The sequence below is a fragment of the Delphinus delphis genome, chromosome 5 (assembly GCF_949987515.2).
Source record: "Delphinus delphis chromosome 5, mDelDel1.2, whole genome shotgun sequence".
NCBI lineage: Eukaryota > Metazoa > Chordata > Mammalia > Artiodactyla > Delphinidae > Delphinus > Delphinus delphis.
In genome coordinates this window covers 24,702,403-24,722,848 of record NC_082687.1, presented here as the reverse complement: position 1 = coordinate 24,722,848, position 20,446 = coordinate 24,702,403, and the positions used below count along the sequence as shown (strand labels likewise).

Below are 20,446 nucleotides of genomic sequence, written 5' to 3'. Positions count from 1 at the left end.
TCTGGATATGCCTGGTTCCACTACTTAAAGGCAAGATTACTATCTCTGCTACCCATCCCTACTGCCTGGACAACCTTCCTGCTGCACACCTCACACAAAATTCCATTACATAAAATACTTAAACATATAAAATTTTGTTATATAAAATACTGTTTCCAGAAAAACTATTAAATTCCATTTTCATCATTTTAACTTTAAGCTTCTGGTAAAAAGGTATCACTGTCAGTTTGAGAACTGCCTATTACACAAAAAGTATATAAAAATAATTTTTCCCAGCACTGTTTACAGACTGGCCAGTAATGATCCAACTACCTACTTGCCTAGCTGCTTGCTCCCTTATTAGGACTGAGGTATGACTGTCTAGGATGAGTGGATATACAGAAAATGATAAGTGTACCTGGGGACTGATCTAAGTCTCTACCCAAGAAAACTACAACACAAAGTGTTTGTAATGCTTCAGAAGAAATTCTTATGAAAATTAAGCTGTGCATAATAAGTGTTCTAACATTTAGTTCCTCTCTTCTGCTTAATATGCTTTTCAAAACTGAGAAAACTCTTCAAATTTAATTTAAAACTTGCCATTTCATTATCCTGGCCAGAGAGTAAACATTTATAAACAAAATATACAGTGAAGGCTAAAGGCACCCAGATATTATGTTAGATGCTTAAGAATACATGATGTGCACCATGTCTCTGCCTTCTAAGAGGACACATTTTAGTAGCGAAGCTAGAGGAGTACAAATATGAAAGGACAGTATGTGTAACATACTTCTAAAGCTTCTAAGTATTAAGGAGGATGGCTAGAGGGCCATGAAATGTAAGCAGCATTTTAAAGAAGCACTGCAGGGATACCAGAAACACAGAAATGCTTTTTTAGCATTCATTTTTCTTTTTTTGAGAGATGAAGAAATGACTTATCTTCTAAAAAACACACATTTCACAGACTGTATCAAGTGTAGGGTGCAAAATTATTTTACATACTACAAAGAAAAAACAACCACTGACAAAATGTTTTTTCATTGTTTAGGATTTAATGCTCATTGAAGAAGTCTGTTTAGACTCTTAAAATATGCATTTTAATCATGTGTTGCTCTTCTGCGTGCACAAAAAGAAAATGTGTAAGAAATATTAAGGTATTTGTAAAAACTTCTGTTTCAAGTGTAATCTTTCTGAAGACATTAAATGGCAAACTCAACAGAAGCAGTACAACAGTGGGTGCAACTCAAACAGACAATGCAGCAATGGCAGCTACATCACAACTGCTGCCTATCAGACTGAAGTATGCCATCAGATACTGAAATGTGAAAAACATGAATCTTAGAATTAATGAAATGACATAAGATTTTAATGACACAGCCTTCCATTTAAAACATGCTTTTCAGTTATTTACACCGAGAAGTTATCTGTGATTTAAGGTAATTTTTCTACATACCTTAATTGAATTGAGTTTGTTTATTCTTGGCCTATAGTTGTTTGGATCTCTTCTGAATGTAATTTCAAGCTGAGACAAAAATTTATTCATGCCAGCCAAAAGTGTCTGAGGACTAGGGGAAAAATAAAATCTATCAGTTGTGATTGAATTTTACCCCCCCAGTTTAATTACTTTTTTAGGATGAAGAGTATTACGAATCACTGTTCCCTCTAATTCCCCAATCATAAGTCATCTGGATAACAGTATAGTCACAGTACATTATAAAGTCTATATTCAGAAATGTCTTTGCTTGGACTATGTAGTTTGTTTGGCTATATTTTTATGCAAAACAAACACAGTTTAAAGTGCTTCTGATCTGGAAAGAAAGTCAGCGAGAAGTACTGCTTTAGAAAAATAATTTAAGAATTTCAAATCTAAGATATTTAGGGGAGAAGAGAATTTAACAGAAAAGGTAATATTTATGTTAGAAATTAGGCACAAAGCAATATGTACAACATAATGGTGTTTAGTAGTAACACCTTTTAAAATTTCTATACTTTATTCATCTTTTCTCACCCAAACTAGTTCTTAAATCATGTTAAGTCATATCATACATGTGGAATTTTAAGCATTTTGTAAATACAAAGGGAGAATCACTATTTGAATAGCTTTATATAGTCTAAAAAATTTCCCTAACTCTCAAAGAAGTTATGTTATTTTCAGTAATTGATACATAAATTTTAAATAGAAAAAAAAAAGAATTCTAAGAAGTTTAGTACTTCTATTCCTTGGATGAATTATTCAAATAGCAAATCCATTCCTCCCTAAACCAGCAAACATTGTTGGTATCACATGAACTTGCTGTTTTTACAGGTCAAATGGCTGAATATCAGGAATTTCATACAGTTCAACCTAATAAGGTTTCAGCACTAAAAGTGTAAAAAATTTCTCATAAAAAAAAATTTCCCATAAACTAGTGTGAAAGTTCTTTATATTACAAGTACTCTCAATCAAGCCAATAAGGAAAAATGAGAGAAAAAGGGGACGGAGGAGGTAAAATCATTCATTTTTAACTCTGCTGTACATTAATACCAGATATCTAGGGTGTAGTGAGCTTTACCACTAGCAGTGTAAATGGGGCAAATCATGCATCCAAATAATGAAACAGACAAAACTGAACCTGAAAGAAAAGGTGAGGGGCCCAAAGCTCCACATACTTATTCCCCTGGGTCAGGAGTTTACCATAGTCTAAAAAATGCTATTCTACCCAGGGCCATCCAGTACCGAATATGAATAATCTTGGGAGTTACAAAATCACTTCTAGAATTTCTGGTTATCTCTTTCCTTATTAAAAATGAAAACAGTATGACTAATGTCTATATGTTGATTGGAAATTTTAAAATAATTTTCTGGGGAGATTCAAGATGGCAGAGAGTAGGTGGACGTGGAGTTGATCTCTCTCCACGGATGCATCAGGAATACATCCATAGATGCAACAATTCTCACAGAACACCAGCCAAAAACTAGCAGAAGACCTTGGACACCGGAAAGGAGTATAAAGATTCCTGCATAACCGGGTAGGATGGAAAAAAAGAAGGGAGAAGGAGAAGAGGAAGCCGGATGGGACTGCATCCTGGGGCAGGGGAACTGAAGCAGAGGAGAGATTCCCGAATTTGGGGAAACCTCCTCTATGACGGGGAAATTGATTGGGACAGAAGGGAAGCATCTGAGGCTGCTGGAAGAGGGTGAAGCTGCTGATCCATAGCAGACAGGACAGAGTAAGAAATACACAGATGGCCCATACAGTGGCCCTACGTGACCCAGACTGGGACGTGTGTTCACAGGTGTGCAAGGGGGCTGGGAGCTGGTGTGTGGGGACTGGAAAACAGGCCCAGAGCAAGAAGTGCTGTTGGCTGTGGGAAGACGGACCAAGGGGACAGGAGGGAAGAAATCCGCAGCAGGGAATGCCTATGGAGGAAGACTGCACTGCCATGGAAGCAGGGCACTACTGCTGAGTCCCACGCAGGGCCATTATTGTAACCTCTCTCTCCCCACATATCGCTGCCTGCCAACGACAATAAAAGAAGCCCGCTCAGGGCTGGCTCTTGTGTGCTGGCTGTGAGACATAAAAAAGCCCCCTCAGAGCTGGCCCTCATGTGCCTGCTGCCAGGTGTCGGAAAAACCCCGGCCAGGGCTGGCTCTCAGGTGCCTTACGCTGGGCGCCGGAAAAGGCCCTCACTAGGGCCATATCTCTTGAACCCATGGCCGCCGGCTCCCCTGTGCATTTGGTGCCGCTGGCGCTCCCGTGATCCAAGCAGTCATACCACCTCTGCACCCGGTCCTCACAGGGCCAGACCCAAGAGCTCCAAGGCAGCCTCACGACCAGACTCCTGCAGGCAGACCACACGCAGAGGTGGGGATAAAACCAAAGCTGAACCCCAGGGACGGGGCAACTAAGGAAGAGGATGGAAAATCTATCCACTGGCAGCACAAGCTGCAGATTAAATCCCCACGATCAGCTAGGAAGACCCTGCGTCTATGGAACATCTGAGTAGACCAATGAGTGTTCCCACAAATGAAAACAGTCCAGCTTTGGCAACTGTGGACTTTGGGGGCAGCACACGCAGGAACTGGGCCACATCAGAGCTGGAGGGGTCCCCAGGCCCACAGAAGGTCCAGAGACCAGCCCAGAGACAGAGGAGGGGTTCCTGGGGAGGTGGAGGGGGGCTGTGGCTCACGGTGTGAGCAAGGACCCTGACAGCGGAGACCCCAGGGAAACAATTATTACTATTAATTTTATTATGTTTTGATTCATTCTGTTGTTGGTTCTAGCTTCTTATTTTGTTTTTGGCTTGCTTTACTTTCTTTTTTTGTTTTGTTATTTTAGATTTTTATTTAGTCTTTTGGGATCTCTGTGTTTTATAACATATTTTTATCTTTTTTTGGTATATATTTATATTTTTACTTTGCTTTTCTGTTGTTCTGTGTTCTTGTCCCGAATTTTTTTCTTCAATATATATGTTTAATATTTCCATTTCTTCTTTGCTTTTCTGTTGTCCTATGTTTTTCCCTTTTTATTTTACTATTTTCTAAATCATTTTTATAGGTTTGTTCGGTTTCCTTGCTTTATTATTCAGTGGGCACACTGCTTTCCTTTTGTTTTTAGGTTATGTGTTTTTGTTAGTATTAATCCTAATTGTTTGATTTCATTTTTGAATTGTGCTATTTGTCTGGTTTTTCTCTTGCTTTTTTTGTTTTATTTGGCTGTTTTGGTTTCTTTTACATGTGTGTGTGTTTCCTTGCTTCTGGTTTTTTTTGTTTGATTTTGTTTTTACCATTTCTCCAGGGTTTCGTTTGTCTTTTTTTTTGAATACGTTTTCTATTTTGTCTTTTTTATATTTCTGTTTCTACACTGATTTTCTGTTGTCTTCTTTCCCCTTTTTCTTTGTTTTTTTAATATCATTTTTGTCAGTTTGTTTTGTTTCTTTGCTTCATTCTTCAGTTGGCACTCTGCTTTGTTTTGGGTTTTTGTCAACTTTCTTCTTAATTGTTGATTTTGTTCTTGGGTTCTTTTGTTTGTCTGGTTGTTCTCTTCCTATTTGATTTACTTGGCTCTGTTTTGTTTCTTTTGTGTGTGTGCATGTTTCCTTGTTTCTGTTTCTGTTTGATTATACTTCTTACCATGTCTGGGGTTTTGCTAGTCTTTTTTTTTTTAAATCCCCTTTATTGCCAGGACGACCGACTTGTGGGGTCTTGGTCCCTTGAACAAAAGTCGGTTCTGAGGCTCTGGATTGAGAGCAACGAGTCCAGGATGCTGGACCACTACAAAATTCCCAGCCCCAGGGAAGATTAATCTCTGAGAGCTCTCACGGAGGCCTCTATCTGAATCCAAGACCCGGCTTCACCCAACTGCCAGCAGCTCCCAGTACTGGACGCCTCACAACAAACAACAAGACAGGAACACAAACCCACCCATCAGCACACAGATTACCTAAACTCATACTAAGCTCACAAACACCCCAAAACATACCACCTGACACAGCCCTACTCATCAGAGGGAAAAGACTCAGCTTCACCCACCAGAACGCAGGCACCAGTCCCTCCCATCAGGAAGCCTACACAAGACACTGGACCAACCACACCACTGGGCAGAGAACAGAAGGAAGAGGAACTACGACCCTGCAGCCGAGGGAAAGGAGACCTCAAATAGTGTAAATTAGACAAAATGAGAAGACACAGAAGTATCTTACAGGCAAAGGAGCCATCTAAAAACCCACAAGACCAAATAAATGAAAAGGAAATAGGCAAACTACTTAAAAAAGAATTCAGAATAATGACAGTAAAGATGATCCAAACTGCTGGACACCGAAACAAGAAACATTTAAAAAGGACCTAGAAGAACTAAGGAGCAAACAAACAGTAATGAACAACACAACAACTGAAATTAAAAAAACTCTAGAAGGAATCAATAGCAGAATAACTGAGGCAGAAGAATGGATAAGTGACCTGAAGACAAAATGGTGGAAATAACTGCCGAGGAGCAGAGTAAAGAAAAAGAATGAAAGGAAGACAATCTCAGAGACCTCTAGGACAACACTAAATGCACCAACGTCCGATTTATAGGGGTCCCAGAAAAAGAAAAGAAAAAGGGTCTGAGAAAATATTCTAAGAGATTGTAGTTGAAAACTTCCCTAACATGGAAAAGGAAATAGTTACCCAAGTCCAGGAAGCACAGAGTCCCATAGAGGATAAACCCAAGGTGAAACACACCAAGACACATATTGATCAAACTAACAAAAATTAAATTCAAAGAAAAAATATTAAAAGCAGCTAGAGTAAAACAAAAAATAACATACAAAGGAATCCCCATAAGGTTGTGAGCTGATTTTTCAGCAGAAACTCTACAGGCCAGAAGGGAGTGGTAGGATATACTTAAAGTGATGAAACAGTAAAACCTACAACCAAGATTATTCTACCCAGCAAGGATCTTATTCAGATTCAACAGAGAAGTCAAAAGCTTTACAGACAAGCAAAAGTTAAAAGAATTCAGCACCACGAAACCAGCTTTGCAGCAAATGCTAAAGAAACTTTTCTAAGCAAGAAATAAAAAAGAAGAAAAAGACCCACAAACAAACCCCCAAACAATTAAGAAAATGGTAATAGGAACATACATATCGATAATAATCTTGAATGTAAATGGATTAAATGCCCCAACTAAATGACACAGCCTGGCTGAATGGATACAAAACAAGACCCATATATGCTGTCTACAAGAGAGCCGCTTCAGACCTAGGGACACATACTGACTGAAAGAGAAGGGATGGAAAAAGATATTACATACAAATGGAAATCAAAAGAAAGCTGGAGTAGCAATACTCGTATCAGTTAAAATAGACATTAAAATAAAGACTGTTGGGGCTTCCCTGATGGTGCAGTGGTTGAGAGTCCGCCTGCCAATGCAGGGGACACGGGTTCGTGCCCCGGTCCAGGAAGATCCCACATGCCATGGAGCGGCTGGGCCCGTGAGCCATGGCTGCTGAGCCTGCGCGTCCGGAGCCTGTGCTCCACCACGGGAGAGGCCACAACAATGACGGGCCCGCGTACCGCAAAAAAAATTAAAAATAAGAAAATAAATAAAGACTGTTACAACAGATAGAGAGGGACACCACATAATGATCAAGGGATCAATCCTAGAAGAAGATATAACAGTTATAAATGTTTATGCACCCAACACAGGAACACCTCAATACATAAGGCAAATGCTAACAACCATGCAAGGAGAAATTGACAGTAACACAATAATAGTAAGGGACTTTAACACCCCACTTATACCAATGGACAGATCATCCAAACAAAAATAAATAAGGAAACATGAGCTTTAAACGACACATTAGACCAGATGAACATAATTGAAATTTATAGGTCATTCCATCCAAAAACAAAGGAATACACTTTCTTCTCAAGTGCACACGGAATGTTCTGCAGGACAGACCACATCTTGGGTCACAAATCAAGCCTTGGTAAATTTAAGAAAACTGAAATCATATGAAGCATCTTTTCTGACCACAATGCTAGGAGACTAGATATCAATTACAGGGGAAAAAAACTGTAAAAAATACAAACACATGGAGGCTAAACAATATGCTAGTAAACAACCAAGAGATCACTGAAGAAATCAAAGAGGAAATCAAAAAATAGCTAGAAACAAATGACAATGAAAGCACGATGACCCAAAACCTATGGGATGGAGCAAAAGCAGTTCTAAGAGGGAAGTTTATAGCAATACAATCTTACCTCAAGAAACAAGAAAAATATCAAATAAACAACCTACCCTTACACCTAAAGCAATTAGAGAAAGAAGAACAAAAAACCCCAAAATGAGCAGAAGTAAAGAAATCATCAAGATCAGATCAGAAATAAATGAAAAAGAAATGAAGGAAAAAACAGCAAAGAGCAATAAAACTAAAAGCTGGTTCGTTGAGAAGATAAACTGATAAACCATTAGCCAGACTCATCAGGAAAAAAAGGGAGTAGACTCAAGTCAACAGAATTAGAAGTGAAAAAGGAGAAGTAACAACTGACAACACAGAAATACAAAGGATCATGAGAGACTACTACAAGCAACTATATGCCAATAAAATGGACAACCTGGATGAAATGGACAAATTCTTAGAAAAGTACAACCTTCTAAGACTGAACCAGGAAGAAATAGAATACATGAACAGACCAATCACAAGTACTGATAGTGAAACTGATTAAAAATCCTCCAACAGCGGGGTTCCCTGGTGGCACAGTGGCTGAGAGTCCACCTGCTGATGCAGGGGAAACGGGTTTGTGCCCTGGTCTGGGAAGATCCCACATGGCACGCCTGCGCTCCACAACGGGAGAGGCCACAACAGTGAGCTGCCCGCGTAACACACCAACAACAACAAAAAATCCTCCAACAAACAAAAGCCCAAGGCCAGATGGCTTCACAGGCAAATTCTATCAAACACTTAGAGAAGAGCTAACACCTATCCTTCTCAAACTCTTCCAAAATATAGCAGAGGGGGCAACACTCTCAAACTCACTGTTTGAGGTCACCATCACCCTGATACCAAAACCAGACAAAGATGTCACAAAAGAAGAAAATTACAAGCCAATATCACTTATGAGCATAGATGCAAAAATCCTCAACAAAATACCAGCAAACAGAATCCAACAGCACACTAAAGGATCATACACCATGATCAAGTGGGGTTTATCTCAGGAATGCAAGGATTCTTCAACATACACAAATCAATCAATGTGAAACACCATCTTAACAAACTGAAGGATAAAAACCATATGATCATCTCAATAGATGCAGAAAAAGCTTCTGACAAAATTCAACACCCATTTATGATAAAAACTCTCCAGAAAGTGGGCATAGAGGGAACCTACCTCAACATAATAAAAGCCATATATGACAAACCCACAGCAAACATCATTCTCTATGGCGAAAAACTGAAACCATTTCCACTAAGATCAGGAACAAGACAAGGGTGCCCACTCTCACCACTATTATTCAACATAACATAGTTTTGGATATTTTAGCCACAGCAATCAGAGAAGAAAAAGAAATAAAAGGAATCCAAATTGGAAAAGAAGAAGTAAAACTGTCACTGTTTGCAGGTAACATAACACTATACATAGAAAATCTTAAAGATGCCACCAGAAAACTACTAGAGCTAATCAATGAATTTGGTAAAGCAGCAGGATAGAAAATTAATGCACAGAAATCTCTTGCATTCCTGTACACTAACAATGAAAAATCAGAAAGAGAAATCAAGGAAAGACTCCCACTTACCATCGCAACAAAAAGAATACCTAGGAATAAACCTACCTAAGCAGGCAAAAGACCTGTACACAGAAAAGTACAAGACACTGATGAAAGAAATCGAAGATACAAAACAGATGGAGAGATATACCATGTTCTTGGATTGGAAGAATCAACATTGTGAAAATGACTACACTATCCAAAGCAATCTACAGATTCAATGCAATCCCCATCAAATTACCAATGGCATTTTCCACAGAACTAGAACAAAAAATTTCACAATTTGTATGGAAACACAAAAGACCCCGAGTAGCCAAAGCAATCAAGAAAGAAAAACGGAGCTGGAGGAATCAGGCTCCCTGACTTCAGACTATACTACAAAGCTACAGTAATCAAGACACTATGGTACTGGCACAAAAACAGAAATATAGATCAATGGTACAGGATAGAAAGCCCAGAGATAAACCCACGCACATATGGTCACCTTATCTTTGACAAAGGAGACAAGAATATATGATGGAGAAAAGCAGCCTCTTCAATAAGCGGAGCTGGGAAAACTGGATAGCTGCATGTAAAAGAATGAAATTAGAACACTTCCTAACACCATACACAGAAAGAAACTCAAAACGGATTAAAGACCTAAATGTAAGGCCAGACACTATAAAACTCTTAGAGGAAAACATACGAAGAACACTCCATGACATAAATCACAGCAAGGTCCTTTTTGACCCACCTCCTAGAGAAATGGAAATAAAAACAAAAATAAAACAAATGGGACCTAATGAAACTTAAAAGCTTTTGCACAGCAGAGGAAACCATAAACAAAACAAAAAGACAACTCTCAGAATGGGAGAAAATATTTGTAAACGAAGCAACTGACAAGGATTAATCTCCAAAATATACAAGCAGCTCATGTAGCCCAGTATCAGAAAAACAAACAACCCAATCCAAAAATGGGCAGAAGACCTAAATAGACATTTCTCCAAAGACATACAGATTGTCAACAAACACATGAAAAGATGCTTAACATCACTAATTATTAGAGAAATGCAAATCAAAACCACAATCAGGAATCACCTCACACCAGTCAGAATGGCTATCATCAAAAAATCTACAAACAATAAATTCTGGAGAGGGTGTGGAGAAAAGGGAATCCTCTTGCACTGTTGGTGGGATTGTAAATTGATGCAGCCACTATAGAGAACAGTATAGAGGTTCCTTAAAAACCTAAAAATAGTACTACCATATGACCCAGCAATCCCACTACTGGGCATATACCCTGAGAAAACCATAATTCAAAAAGATTCATGTAAATATTCCTGCAATGAACACTGTGGTACAACTGCCAGGATATGGAAGCAATCTAAATGTCCATAGACAGATGAATGGATAAAGAAGATGTGGCACATATATATCATGGAATATTACTCAGCCATAAAAAGGAACAAAACTGAGTTATTTGTAATGAGGTGGATGGACCTAGAGTCTGTCGTACAGTGAAGTAAGTCACAAAGAGAAAAACACATACCGTATGCTAATGAACATATATGGAATCTAAAAAAACGTTAATGATGAACCTAGTGGCAGGACAGGAATAAAGACACAGACGTAGAGAACGGACTTAAGGACATAGTGGGGGGAAAAGGAAGCTGGGACGAAGTGAGAGAGTAGCACTGACATATATACACTACCAAATGTAAAATGGATGGCCAGTGGGAAGCTGCTGCATAGCACAGGGAGATCAGTTTGATGCTTTGAGATGACCTAGAGGGGTGCGATAGGGAGGACGGGGGGGGAGGCTCAAGAGGGAGGGGATATATGTATACTTATAGCTGATTCAGTTTGTTGTACAACAAACTGTTTTACAACAGAAACTAACACAACATTGTAAAGCAATTATACTCCAACAAAGATTAAAAAAAAAAAGAGCCAGCCAACTTGAAATAAATAACTAAATAAAGTAAGTTTCTAAGTGTTGGAACTTAGTTTAGAAAATAGTTTTACCTGTTTGCAAGTGTGTTCTTAGATGGAACACCATCAAAAACAATGACTCGATCTGCTAGATAGGTGGCCATGATGAAGTCATGTTCCACAACAAAGGCTGTCTTCTTAGCATGGAGTATGAAACTAAAACACATGATTTTGAAAAGCTTTATATCATCATATTCAAACACTATATTAAGCACTTTTGTCTGCCACTACACACGACCACAGGTAATACTCTTTATGAGTGGGACATTACCGTTTGACAACTCGAGCAGCCATCAATCTTTGCTCAGAATCCAAATATGCAGATGGTTCGTCAATTAAATAGACATCAGCAGGTTTGCCCAAACAAAGAGCTAAAGCTACTCGCTGCAGTTCACCACCAGATAATGTTTGCACCTATTTGCAAAAGAAGTTCAGTAAACCATGTAGAGACATTCAAAGTTTAAAATAATAAAATGATAAAACAACAAAAATTATTTTAGAGTACCTCTTGATCGATGATGTTTTCAATTTGCAGAGGCTTCATTACATCAGTCACAAATTGTGGATGAGTGTAAGCATCTCTGATCTTTTCATGTAGTAGCTGGCGAACACTTCCCTTATTTAATGGAAAAATGGAATTATTTAATGGAAAAGTATAGTATTTAATGGAAAAGTATTGAAATTTTATTTCAGTATAGAACTACTCTAATTTTGAATCTTGAGAAAGTTAAGCTACACAGCAAAAGTATATCAATTTGCCACCAGCAGATATCGATAATATTTAGATGCTTATCCATCAGCTATGACATGTTTTGAGACTTTAAAAATTAAAAACCCACCATGTCCAAGTTAAAAAAAAAAACCAAAATCTTAAAATTTGAAAGTAGTAAATGATAAATGTTTCAGGGAAGAAATCATTAGAGACTAGGAATACTTCTAAAGGTCAATATGGGTATCAACTAATCTTAGGCAATCTGTGAGCTAACACAAAATGCACGATAATATGACAGGGATAAATTTAAGATGTCTTTTAACTTGTTATTTGAGAAGAGGGCTGAGTTTGAGAACTTAAAAGCTAAGCTTATAGAAAGTATCAATGATAAAATTTTCATTGTAAGCCACGCCGTCTCAAATATTCCCAACATGAGTGAGTACTGAGCATAGATACTGTAATTAGTAAGTTCATTACAACACCTGCAGAAATCAAAGGAGGTTAATTTCATGTTTTAAGGCTCATCCATATTGTAACATGTATCAGTGTTTTATTTCTTTTTATGACAGAATAACAGTGGTTCTACCATTTTTCATTCCCACCAGCAACATATGAGGTTCTAATTTCTCTGCATCCTCAGCAATACTTGTTATTGTCTTTCTGCTTTAAGTCATTCTAATGGATGTTATGTGGTCTCTCAATGTGGTTTTGATTTGCATTTCCCTAATGACTAACGATGCTGTGCATCTTTTCATGTGTTTATTGGCTATCTGTATATTTTCTTCGGAAAAATGTCTATTCAAATCCTTTGCCCATTTAAAAATTGAGCTGTAACAGTTCTTTATATATTCTGGATACGAGTATCTTATTAAATATATGATTTGCAAATAACTTCTCCAGTCCTGTGGGTAACTTTTCACTTTCTTGATGTCATCTGCAGCACCAAAACACATTAAGTTTCTGAAGATTTATTTTGGAAAAAGATGCCAAACAGACTTAAGAGTTTCCTAGTAGTGGAAATGAATAAAGAACTGTAGTAGTCCTAAGATCTTCCTTAGCCACCTTATTACACCTGTACAGAAACTAATTTGGAGAAAATTTTTGATATAGTGTAAGATTAATGCTCTAGGTATATACACATATAAACTCTTCTTCAATAACAAAATAACAGAATAACTCACGGTTGATTTGGGACTGATTTTCTGTGGCTTATAACTGACATTTAAAACTGGTACTTCCCCTGCAAAGTAATACAAATAAATAAGACACTGAAAACGGCCCAGATCTTCAAAGTTTACTATGTGGAACAGAGTAAAAAGACTCAATATTACAACAGTACCTCCTTCATCAGGTTTAAGTCTCCCAGCAAGCATTCTGATAAACGTCGTTTTACCAGTACCTGGCAACAACACAACATACAAGAAATTGACTTGAAAGATGCTTCACATTTACAGTAAATCACTAATGTACTACTGGGTTTTAACTGAGAAATTAGTTTTGAACAAATACACTGACACTACTGAATTCTGAAGGTTATATAGAAAAGTACTTGAACTTTCATGATTCTTCTCTCAAGTATCATTCTAAACTAATTAGGAGGAATATAGACTAAAGTTTATGACAGCCATTTTAACAAACGGTGGTCTATAAAGTCTTGGGTTAGTTCTTGAAAGACTTATTTAGCTAAAATATCAATGCACACAATTTATTGTTAAGACAGGACAATAATTGTTATGGTTGATACCATCATCATAAAGGCCAGTTACATGAAGTATTTAATTGCAACCAAGCTCAAAATTCCTGTTAACTAAAAACTGATACATTGCAACAATCTTCATAAAATTTTTTTCTTCTACAGTTTTGTAAGCTGTAAGTACACAATTCAAATCTTTTTCTAAAAATCATGAAAGCCATACCAGATATTTGGCACTCAAATTCATCTCGTAACTATGTTTATGACGATAATGTATTACTAAAAAGTGTTGGTAATACAACTATTTACAAAGTTAGATTAGCCTAAATTTAAATTAAGAAAGGTTCCAAGTGGAGGAATGCAAGAAAAACATTTTAAACTAGACTGCTTCAGAACTATCAATTTATCCTTTCCTTCCTAGTCAGTTTCTAAGATGAATAAGTGCTATTCATATCAATTTATACATAGAAAAACCAGCTTAGAAAAAATCTTATTCTCACTGAAGGTTATGAAAACAAAATAAGAAATATGAACTCGATTAAATGACAGATTAAATCATATGTTGTCACAAAATGTGAACTACACTGAGAAATGTAGGAATTCAATCCAGCTCCCAGAACTATAACTGAGTCAAAGTTTTTCATGGAGTAATTAACACTCAGTTACTGGATAAACAGAACAAACTTCCGAATATCACAAAATAAGGAAAACTTACCATTTTCACCCAACATCACCATGATTTCAGAATCTGTAAACTCTCCAGCTACAATTGCTAGCTCAAACTCTCCCATCTTTTTCTTCATTCCAGGATATTTATACATACACATCTTTTTAACTTCTTCTTCATTTGCTGTCTCAGCTACTTTAAAAACAAGTGATGCATCTCTGAATCTCAAGTTTTCTGTTGGAACGTAGCCATCCAAAAAAATGTTTATGCCTGTTGGAAAGTCATTGAAATAAATTAGTAAAGATCACTTAAAGACTAAACTTTTTCCACAAAAATAAATGATCATGTAAAAGCCAAAACCCTAGGCTCTCTTGTGAGCAATCTATGCATAGATTTAAATTTCTGTGGATTTATAGCATGCAGTGTGACAACAGTGTTTCATGTACCTAATGCCAAGTTTAAGTAATTCATGTATGCCTATATACACAAAGCATAACTTTTCATTATTACGTGATTTTTATAAGATTTTTTCCATCAGATTTTATGTGAAAGCCTATGATGCCATTTCTTCTGTATTTTAAAATAAAAAATTGTAATTTTTCTCTATAAAATGATAAGTAGGTAAAATGGAATATTTTCAGATTGACATAAAATAAATTAAAATAGTTTGAGCAATAATTTTTTAAAGATGATTTAAGTTACGAATATTCATTTGCATGGGAGACATAACCATACGTTCAAGTTATGATTTACTGCATTTGTTTTCAGATTAACTTCCCAGGTTTCAAAGAAATTTATAATAACAAACTATTTCATTAACCTTTTTTTTGGCTTCACTGTACAAAAACACCATTATCTAAACAGATTTTAATAACTGAAAGTAAACTAACATACTGTACATGAAAATTCCTCCATGCTGCAGTTGTTAAGAACCACAATGGCAGGTGCACAGAAATGGAAAAGTGGATTATTTGGGAAACAGTGAAAAGATCTGTTTTTAAAGTGTTTACTATTTATAAGAGGACAGTAGGTGAAGTTCCAGAAGGTCTTGAAAGAAAGTCTAAGGATATTATCCATGTAATCTGCAATTAAGAACCACATCTAGGCCTTTTCAGCCTAGAACACAGGTGTTCAACAAATATTTATTGACAGAATAAACAGATGTTTATTCTGCCCAAATTAGCATTTTTATATCTTAAACTATTTAAAAATTACAAATGTGGGGTTAAAAAGATTAAAACCAAAAATTAAATAAAAATATAAACTTGAAGGAAACTTAGTGGCCATTTAGTCCAAGTGCCTAATTCACCAGGTAAGAAAATGAAAGCTCAGAGAAGTGACTGTGGAAAAAACACTAACAAGTCAGCTTTATACATTAATACTGCAATGTCTCTCTTGCCAATTTAAAAATGAGTTCAAGCAAAAATTCCTTTACAGTTCATAAAGAGCTTTTACATATAATGTGTTAATTTCAGTATATTAAAGGAAAGCAGAAAGATTAAGTGCAGTTTGTTACTTGAATTGTTTTAACAGATAGGGTACATTAAAAACCTCACCAGGAACTACTTCTTGGCATAGGCTTTAGACATGGCATCTATAAATGGAATTATGAAAAGTGATTGCCAGGTACCCATGTCATTATCATCAATGCGATTCTAGAACTACTTTAGGCAGAGTAGGCATTCAATAAATACTTGCTAACTGAGGAGAATAAAACATTAATTGCTTCTGATATCATCTCTTAAGACTACTGGAAAGAAAACTGGGAAATCTCACAAATTTTCCCTTAAAATACCTACCTATCTCAAATGTATAGATAGGGACGTGAGAGCAATTCCTTCCCCACATCTTAAACTATTTATACACTTTTTATAAATTAAAAGATACCACTGCCTTTTTATGCAGAGTATGATGCAATATAATTTCTTTCTCCAAAAGTTTCTTAGGTAACTCAAAAGCAATCTCTTTGAAGAGACAGCTTTAAAAAAAAAAAAAGAGCCTGTTCAACCTAGGGAGCTACAAGGCTACATGAATACTTATTCTTGTAGAATATGGTATTTTTTCAAGATACGGACTAAGTAGTCCTTTTAGGTGTTCTAGATTGCCAGCTTAAGGCATAGCTGGAGAGAAGAAATGTAAAAAAGTAAAAATAGGAATGAGGAAACAATTAAGAAAGAAATTAAAAGGAAGAAGGTGTATGAGGTAGAGAGTGCACTGATTCTGTTTCAAGAGCCACTTAGTGGTAGGCTAGTTTTTACTTTTGCCTAACTTGCTTAGGGAAGAGACATGGAAAACAGACCAGAGTCCCTCTTTCCTGAAAGTAGAAGGAATAAGTGAAAATACACTTACTAAGCTATTTTATTAGAATTTTAGTCACTTACTAGACTATAATAACTATCTTATTAGACTTTTGTATAGTCTTAGTTTCACAGACTTAGGATACAGATAAATTTGAAACATGAAAACAAGATGAGCACTAAATCAATTTTAAGAGTTTTCCTACTGGTATTGGCCCGTCAAAGATAAAGCTGAACATGACAAGTAGTACAGTGATGCTGCAGAGGCCAAAATATAAAAGAAACTTTTAATGTAGCAAATAAATAGTGAAAGTGATACAGCATTTTTACCCACAACAAAAACTTCTACAAAAAGACATAGGTTATGTTTAACAACTGATGTATATAACCTTATATATGTATATTCTATTGTGAGATTAAATTCCTTAAGGCCAGAGTTTTGGATAAGTAATATGACAGCAACACTTAACTACTTAGCATCAACAGCAATACATTTTCTAAGCATTAGAGTGAAAGAGAATACAGCATTGTGAAAAGTTTTTCAAGTTACCTTCTCTTACACTAAAAGGCATAGTGACAACACCATAAGCACTTGGTACGCCATATAAACAGCAGATGAAGTCAGAGAGATAGTCTAATACACTTAGATCATGCTCCACCACAATGATATATCTGAAAATCAATATAGATTTTTATTTTAAAATGTAATATAATATATATAATTAAAATATTTAATTATAATGAAAACTTTTACATAGTTTTTTAAAAAACTACAGTGTAAATTTCAGGAAGACAGATATATTTTTAAAAAATTAACCGTAAAGACCATATTAAGCTTAAGTTATAAAACATTTTCTTTAAGACTCATTATCAACGTTCATATTTCAAATTGTTTTCTTAAACTAAAAGAAAAGAGTTAACATGAAATAGTGTATGAATAAATGAAATAAATGTTTTGTTAATAAAATAAACTTTAAAATAAACTTTACAAAGCAGAAACAATTATAATAGATTTAAATCAGACCTATTCTAAACTGTTTATTATGCTCTTCAATTTATGCATTAAACCCTTCTACTTGTCCTGTCTCATGCTAGCTGTAGTAAGGAATGCACAGAGAATACAACAGAATCCTCAACCTGAGAATTTTCACTTCAGCTGTGGAGACAAGGAATAGATATGAAACAATACCAAAAAACACTACGTTAGCAAAATGTTTTTACAGGTAATAAAAATCTAGTGACGGTAAGAAAGAAAATAGGTTAGTGTGTGTACTGGAGCACTTTATAAACGGGATGGGCTATGACATGACTTTTCAAGTGGTAGGAAAAATGTATTGCTAGTATAGAAACTATTAGGCAAATAATAATCATAAAGCTTTTACGCATCTTATTCCTATTCAACTTAGCTCAAGATGTTCAAAAAGCAACGTCCTACAGACACCTAAAATTCTTTTTTTTTTTTAAACATCTTTATTGGAGTATAATTGCTTTACAATGGTGTGTTAGTTTCTGCTTTATATAAAATTCTAATTTATCAGCTTCCTGTACAAATAAAAACCAGCAATATTTTTATTGATGGAATCACTACTCCCATAAAAAAAAGAATTTTATTTGCAATCATATATTGTTTAAATTGTCAAGCATGTCTAGTTCATTCTTTTCTTTCTCTATCTAGATTCTAATTCAGGCTGTCATTTCTATCAATATTGTTATACGCTTTTAACAAACCTCATTTTCTTCAGGTCCCCAGATGTGGCTCTCAGTTCCAAATGAAACACATAACATCTTCAGACTTTCTTTTAAGACCTTCCAAAACTTTAGCTACTATAGATCTTCCTCAATTTATAAGGTTACACCTGATAAACCCATCGTAATTTGAAAATGCATTTAATATGCCTAATCTAACAAACATCATACTTAGCCTAGCCTACCTGAAATGTGCTCAGAACACTTATATTAGCCTACAGTTGGGCAAAATCATGTAACATAAAGCCTATTTTATAATAAAGTGTTGAGTATCTCATGTAATGTATTGAATACTGTACTGAAAGTGAAAAACAGAATGGTTGTAAGGGTACCAGCTGTTTACCCTCGTGCTCATGTGGCTGACTTGAAGCTGTGGCTTGCTGTCATTGCCCAGCATCAGAAGATAATATCGTACTGCCTATCGCCAGACCGGGAAAATATCAAAATTTGAAGTACAGTTTCTACTGAATGTGTATTGCTTTTACAATATTGTAAAGTCGAATAATTGGTCAACTGAACCACAGCATCTGTATTTCTTTTATTTCATTTATATATAGGACACACTGAAAAATGGCTCTTTGCTTGTTTCCTGAATAATCTACCCTTCTATCCCTGTGTGTCTAAGGGTGGTCTATCATTTCAATGGTCTAACATCCTGCCTAAAATCCTCACTTGCTGAAGTTCTACATAACCCTTTCATGGTTCACCTCCAATTCTACCTCTAGTAGGAACACCCTTCTTAATATGCAAATAAACTTTTGCCCACTGTTGAATGTGGTGAGCATCAATAAAAATGGCAAATCACCCAAGTGGGCCAATATTTATCCTGCCTTGGTATCTTTATTGGCAATGTTCCATTATCTGGAATAATTCTCTGCTTTTTTACCATTAAAATCTTCAAGGCCAAGTATAAGGCAGCATAGTTATTATCTAGTGGCTTTTAATGTGCTTTGAAAAGAAGAAAAAAATAAGTCACACCTCCTGCCTTCCCTACTTTCAAATGGAGCTTATGCAGAAGTCCAAAATGTTAAAAAAGATTTAGGAGAGCCACTCTAATTTTCTGAGGGTTTGGGAAGAAACAATAATCTGCAACATGAGAAATGTATGCTATGAAAATTTACACCCTACACTTAATTTTGGGTTATCTGTTGGTTTTTAATCTTCCTCTCGCATTACTGTTCCCCTCTCTAATCCATCCTCTATTTCTTGTTGTTTATCGGAGGATATGATCTTCAAAATCTTTTTACAGCATTAAAGACTGAATGTATGCCTTGATATGTTGTAGAATTTCAGGATGCAGATATACTTCCTGTAACTTTTTATTATCAGTCTATCACTACAAAGAAATTATTTTGACCCTTTACCTATAAAAATGAGACCCAGCACATCTGAGAAAATCTAACAATCATTTTCTTCTCTTTGTCAATCTAACCTGTTTTGGCATGTTATCCTTTTTACAACTATGGTTACTGCCCTCTCATAACATAGAATGTAGTGATTTGGCTGAATATTGAAATACATGTCCTTTTAGCTTTTTCATTATGGTTAAAGCATTATATAGTATTAAAAAAATTATGTGTAAATGTAGATAATATCTATGATATTCATTTCAGTAAAACAAAGGAATATAAAAATGTTTTATAAAAAGGTATTAGGATTGAGAACTACTGACTTGACTGCTTATGTATTCTTTAATTTACCTTATCCTGAAGTCCCTGAATATTGGGACATTTTATACTCTTACTTCCCCCAAAGAGGCTATCATAATGCCCTGGTCTAAGAATGAAGTGAAAATTATGGCTACGCTTTGGCTCAACTAAGACTGTCTCTTTACCACTGATATTCCAAGTTTTACTTCAAGGTATGTACATGGATCATTTGCTCCTTGAATCTATGGAGTCAAGTTTTCCAATTCTGGAAAATACCCAGCCATGACCTTTTCATAGCTTTATTTTTCAGACTCCTATTAAGACATATGTAAATCCTCTTCTCATTCTATTCTCTCTTATCCCATTCTCCATGTCTCTGAACCTCCCTTCTGTATTTCAATCTTATTCTCTCTCTGCTGTATTCTGGTAGCTTGCTCAGACCAACTTTTCAAGTTTCTCACACTCTTTTCTGTTGTACCTAACCTGTCTAATCTGTCCATGT

At 35.9% G+C, this 20,446-nt stretch overlaps 1 protein-coding gene across 1 annotated transcript in view; it reads right to left on the bottom strand.

The window, feature by feature from the left end:
- Positions 1-20,446, bottom strand: part of ABCE1 (ATP binding cassette subfamily E member 1) — a 38,014-nt gene that overhangs the window by 3,493 nt on the left and 14,075 nt on the right. Inside the window, exons 10-17 of the mRNA XM_060012097.1 lie at positions 17,100-17,221; positions 14,301-14,522; positions 13,232-13,291; positions 13,074-13,132; positions 11,686-11,796; positions 11,452-11,594; positions 11,214-11,336; positions 1,433-1,544 (exon numbers count right to left, since the gene is read on the bottom strand). Of these exons, the coding sequence (XP_059868080.1) occupies positions 1,433-1,544; positions 11,214-11,336; positions 11,452-11,594; positions 11,686-11,796; positions 13,074-13,132; positions 13,232-13,291; positions 14,301-14,522; positions 17,100-17,221 (952 nt within the window). The remainder of the gene's footprint in view (positions 1-1,432; positions 1,545-11,213; positions 11,337-11,451; positions 11,595-11,685; positions 11,797-13,073; positions 13,133-13,231; positions 13,292-14,300; positions 14,523-17,099; positions 17,222-20,446) is intronic.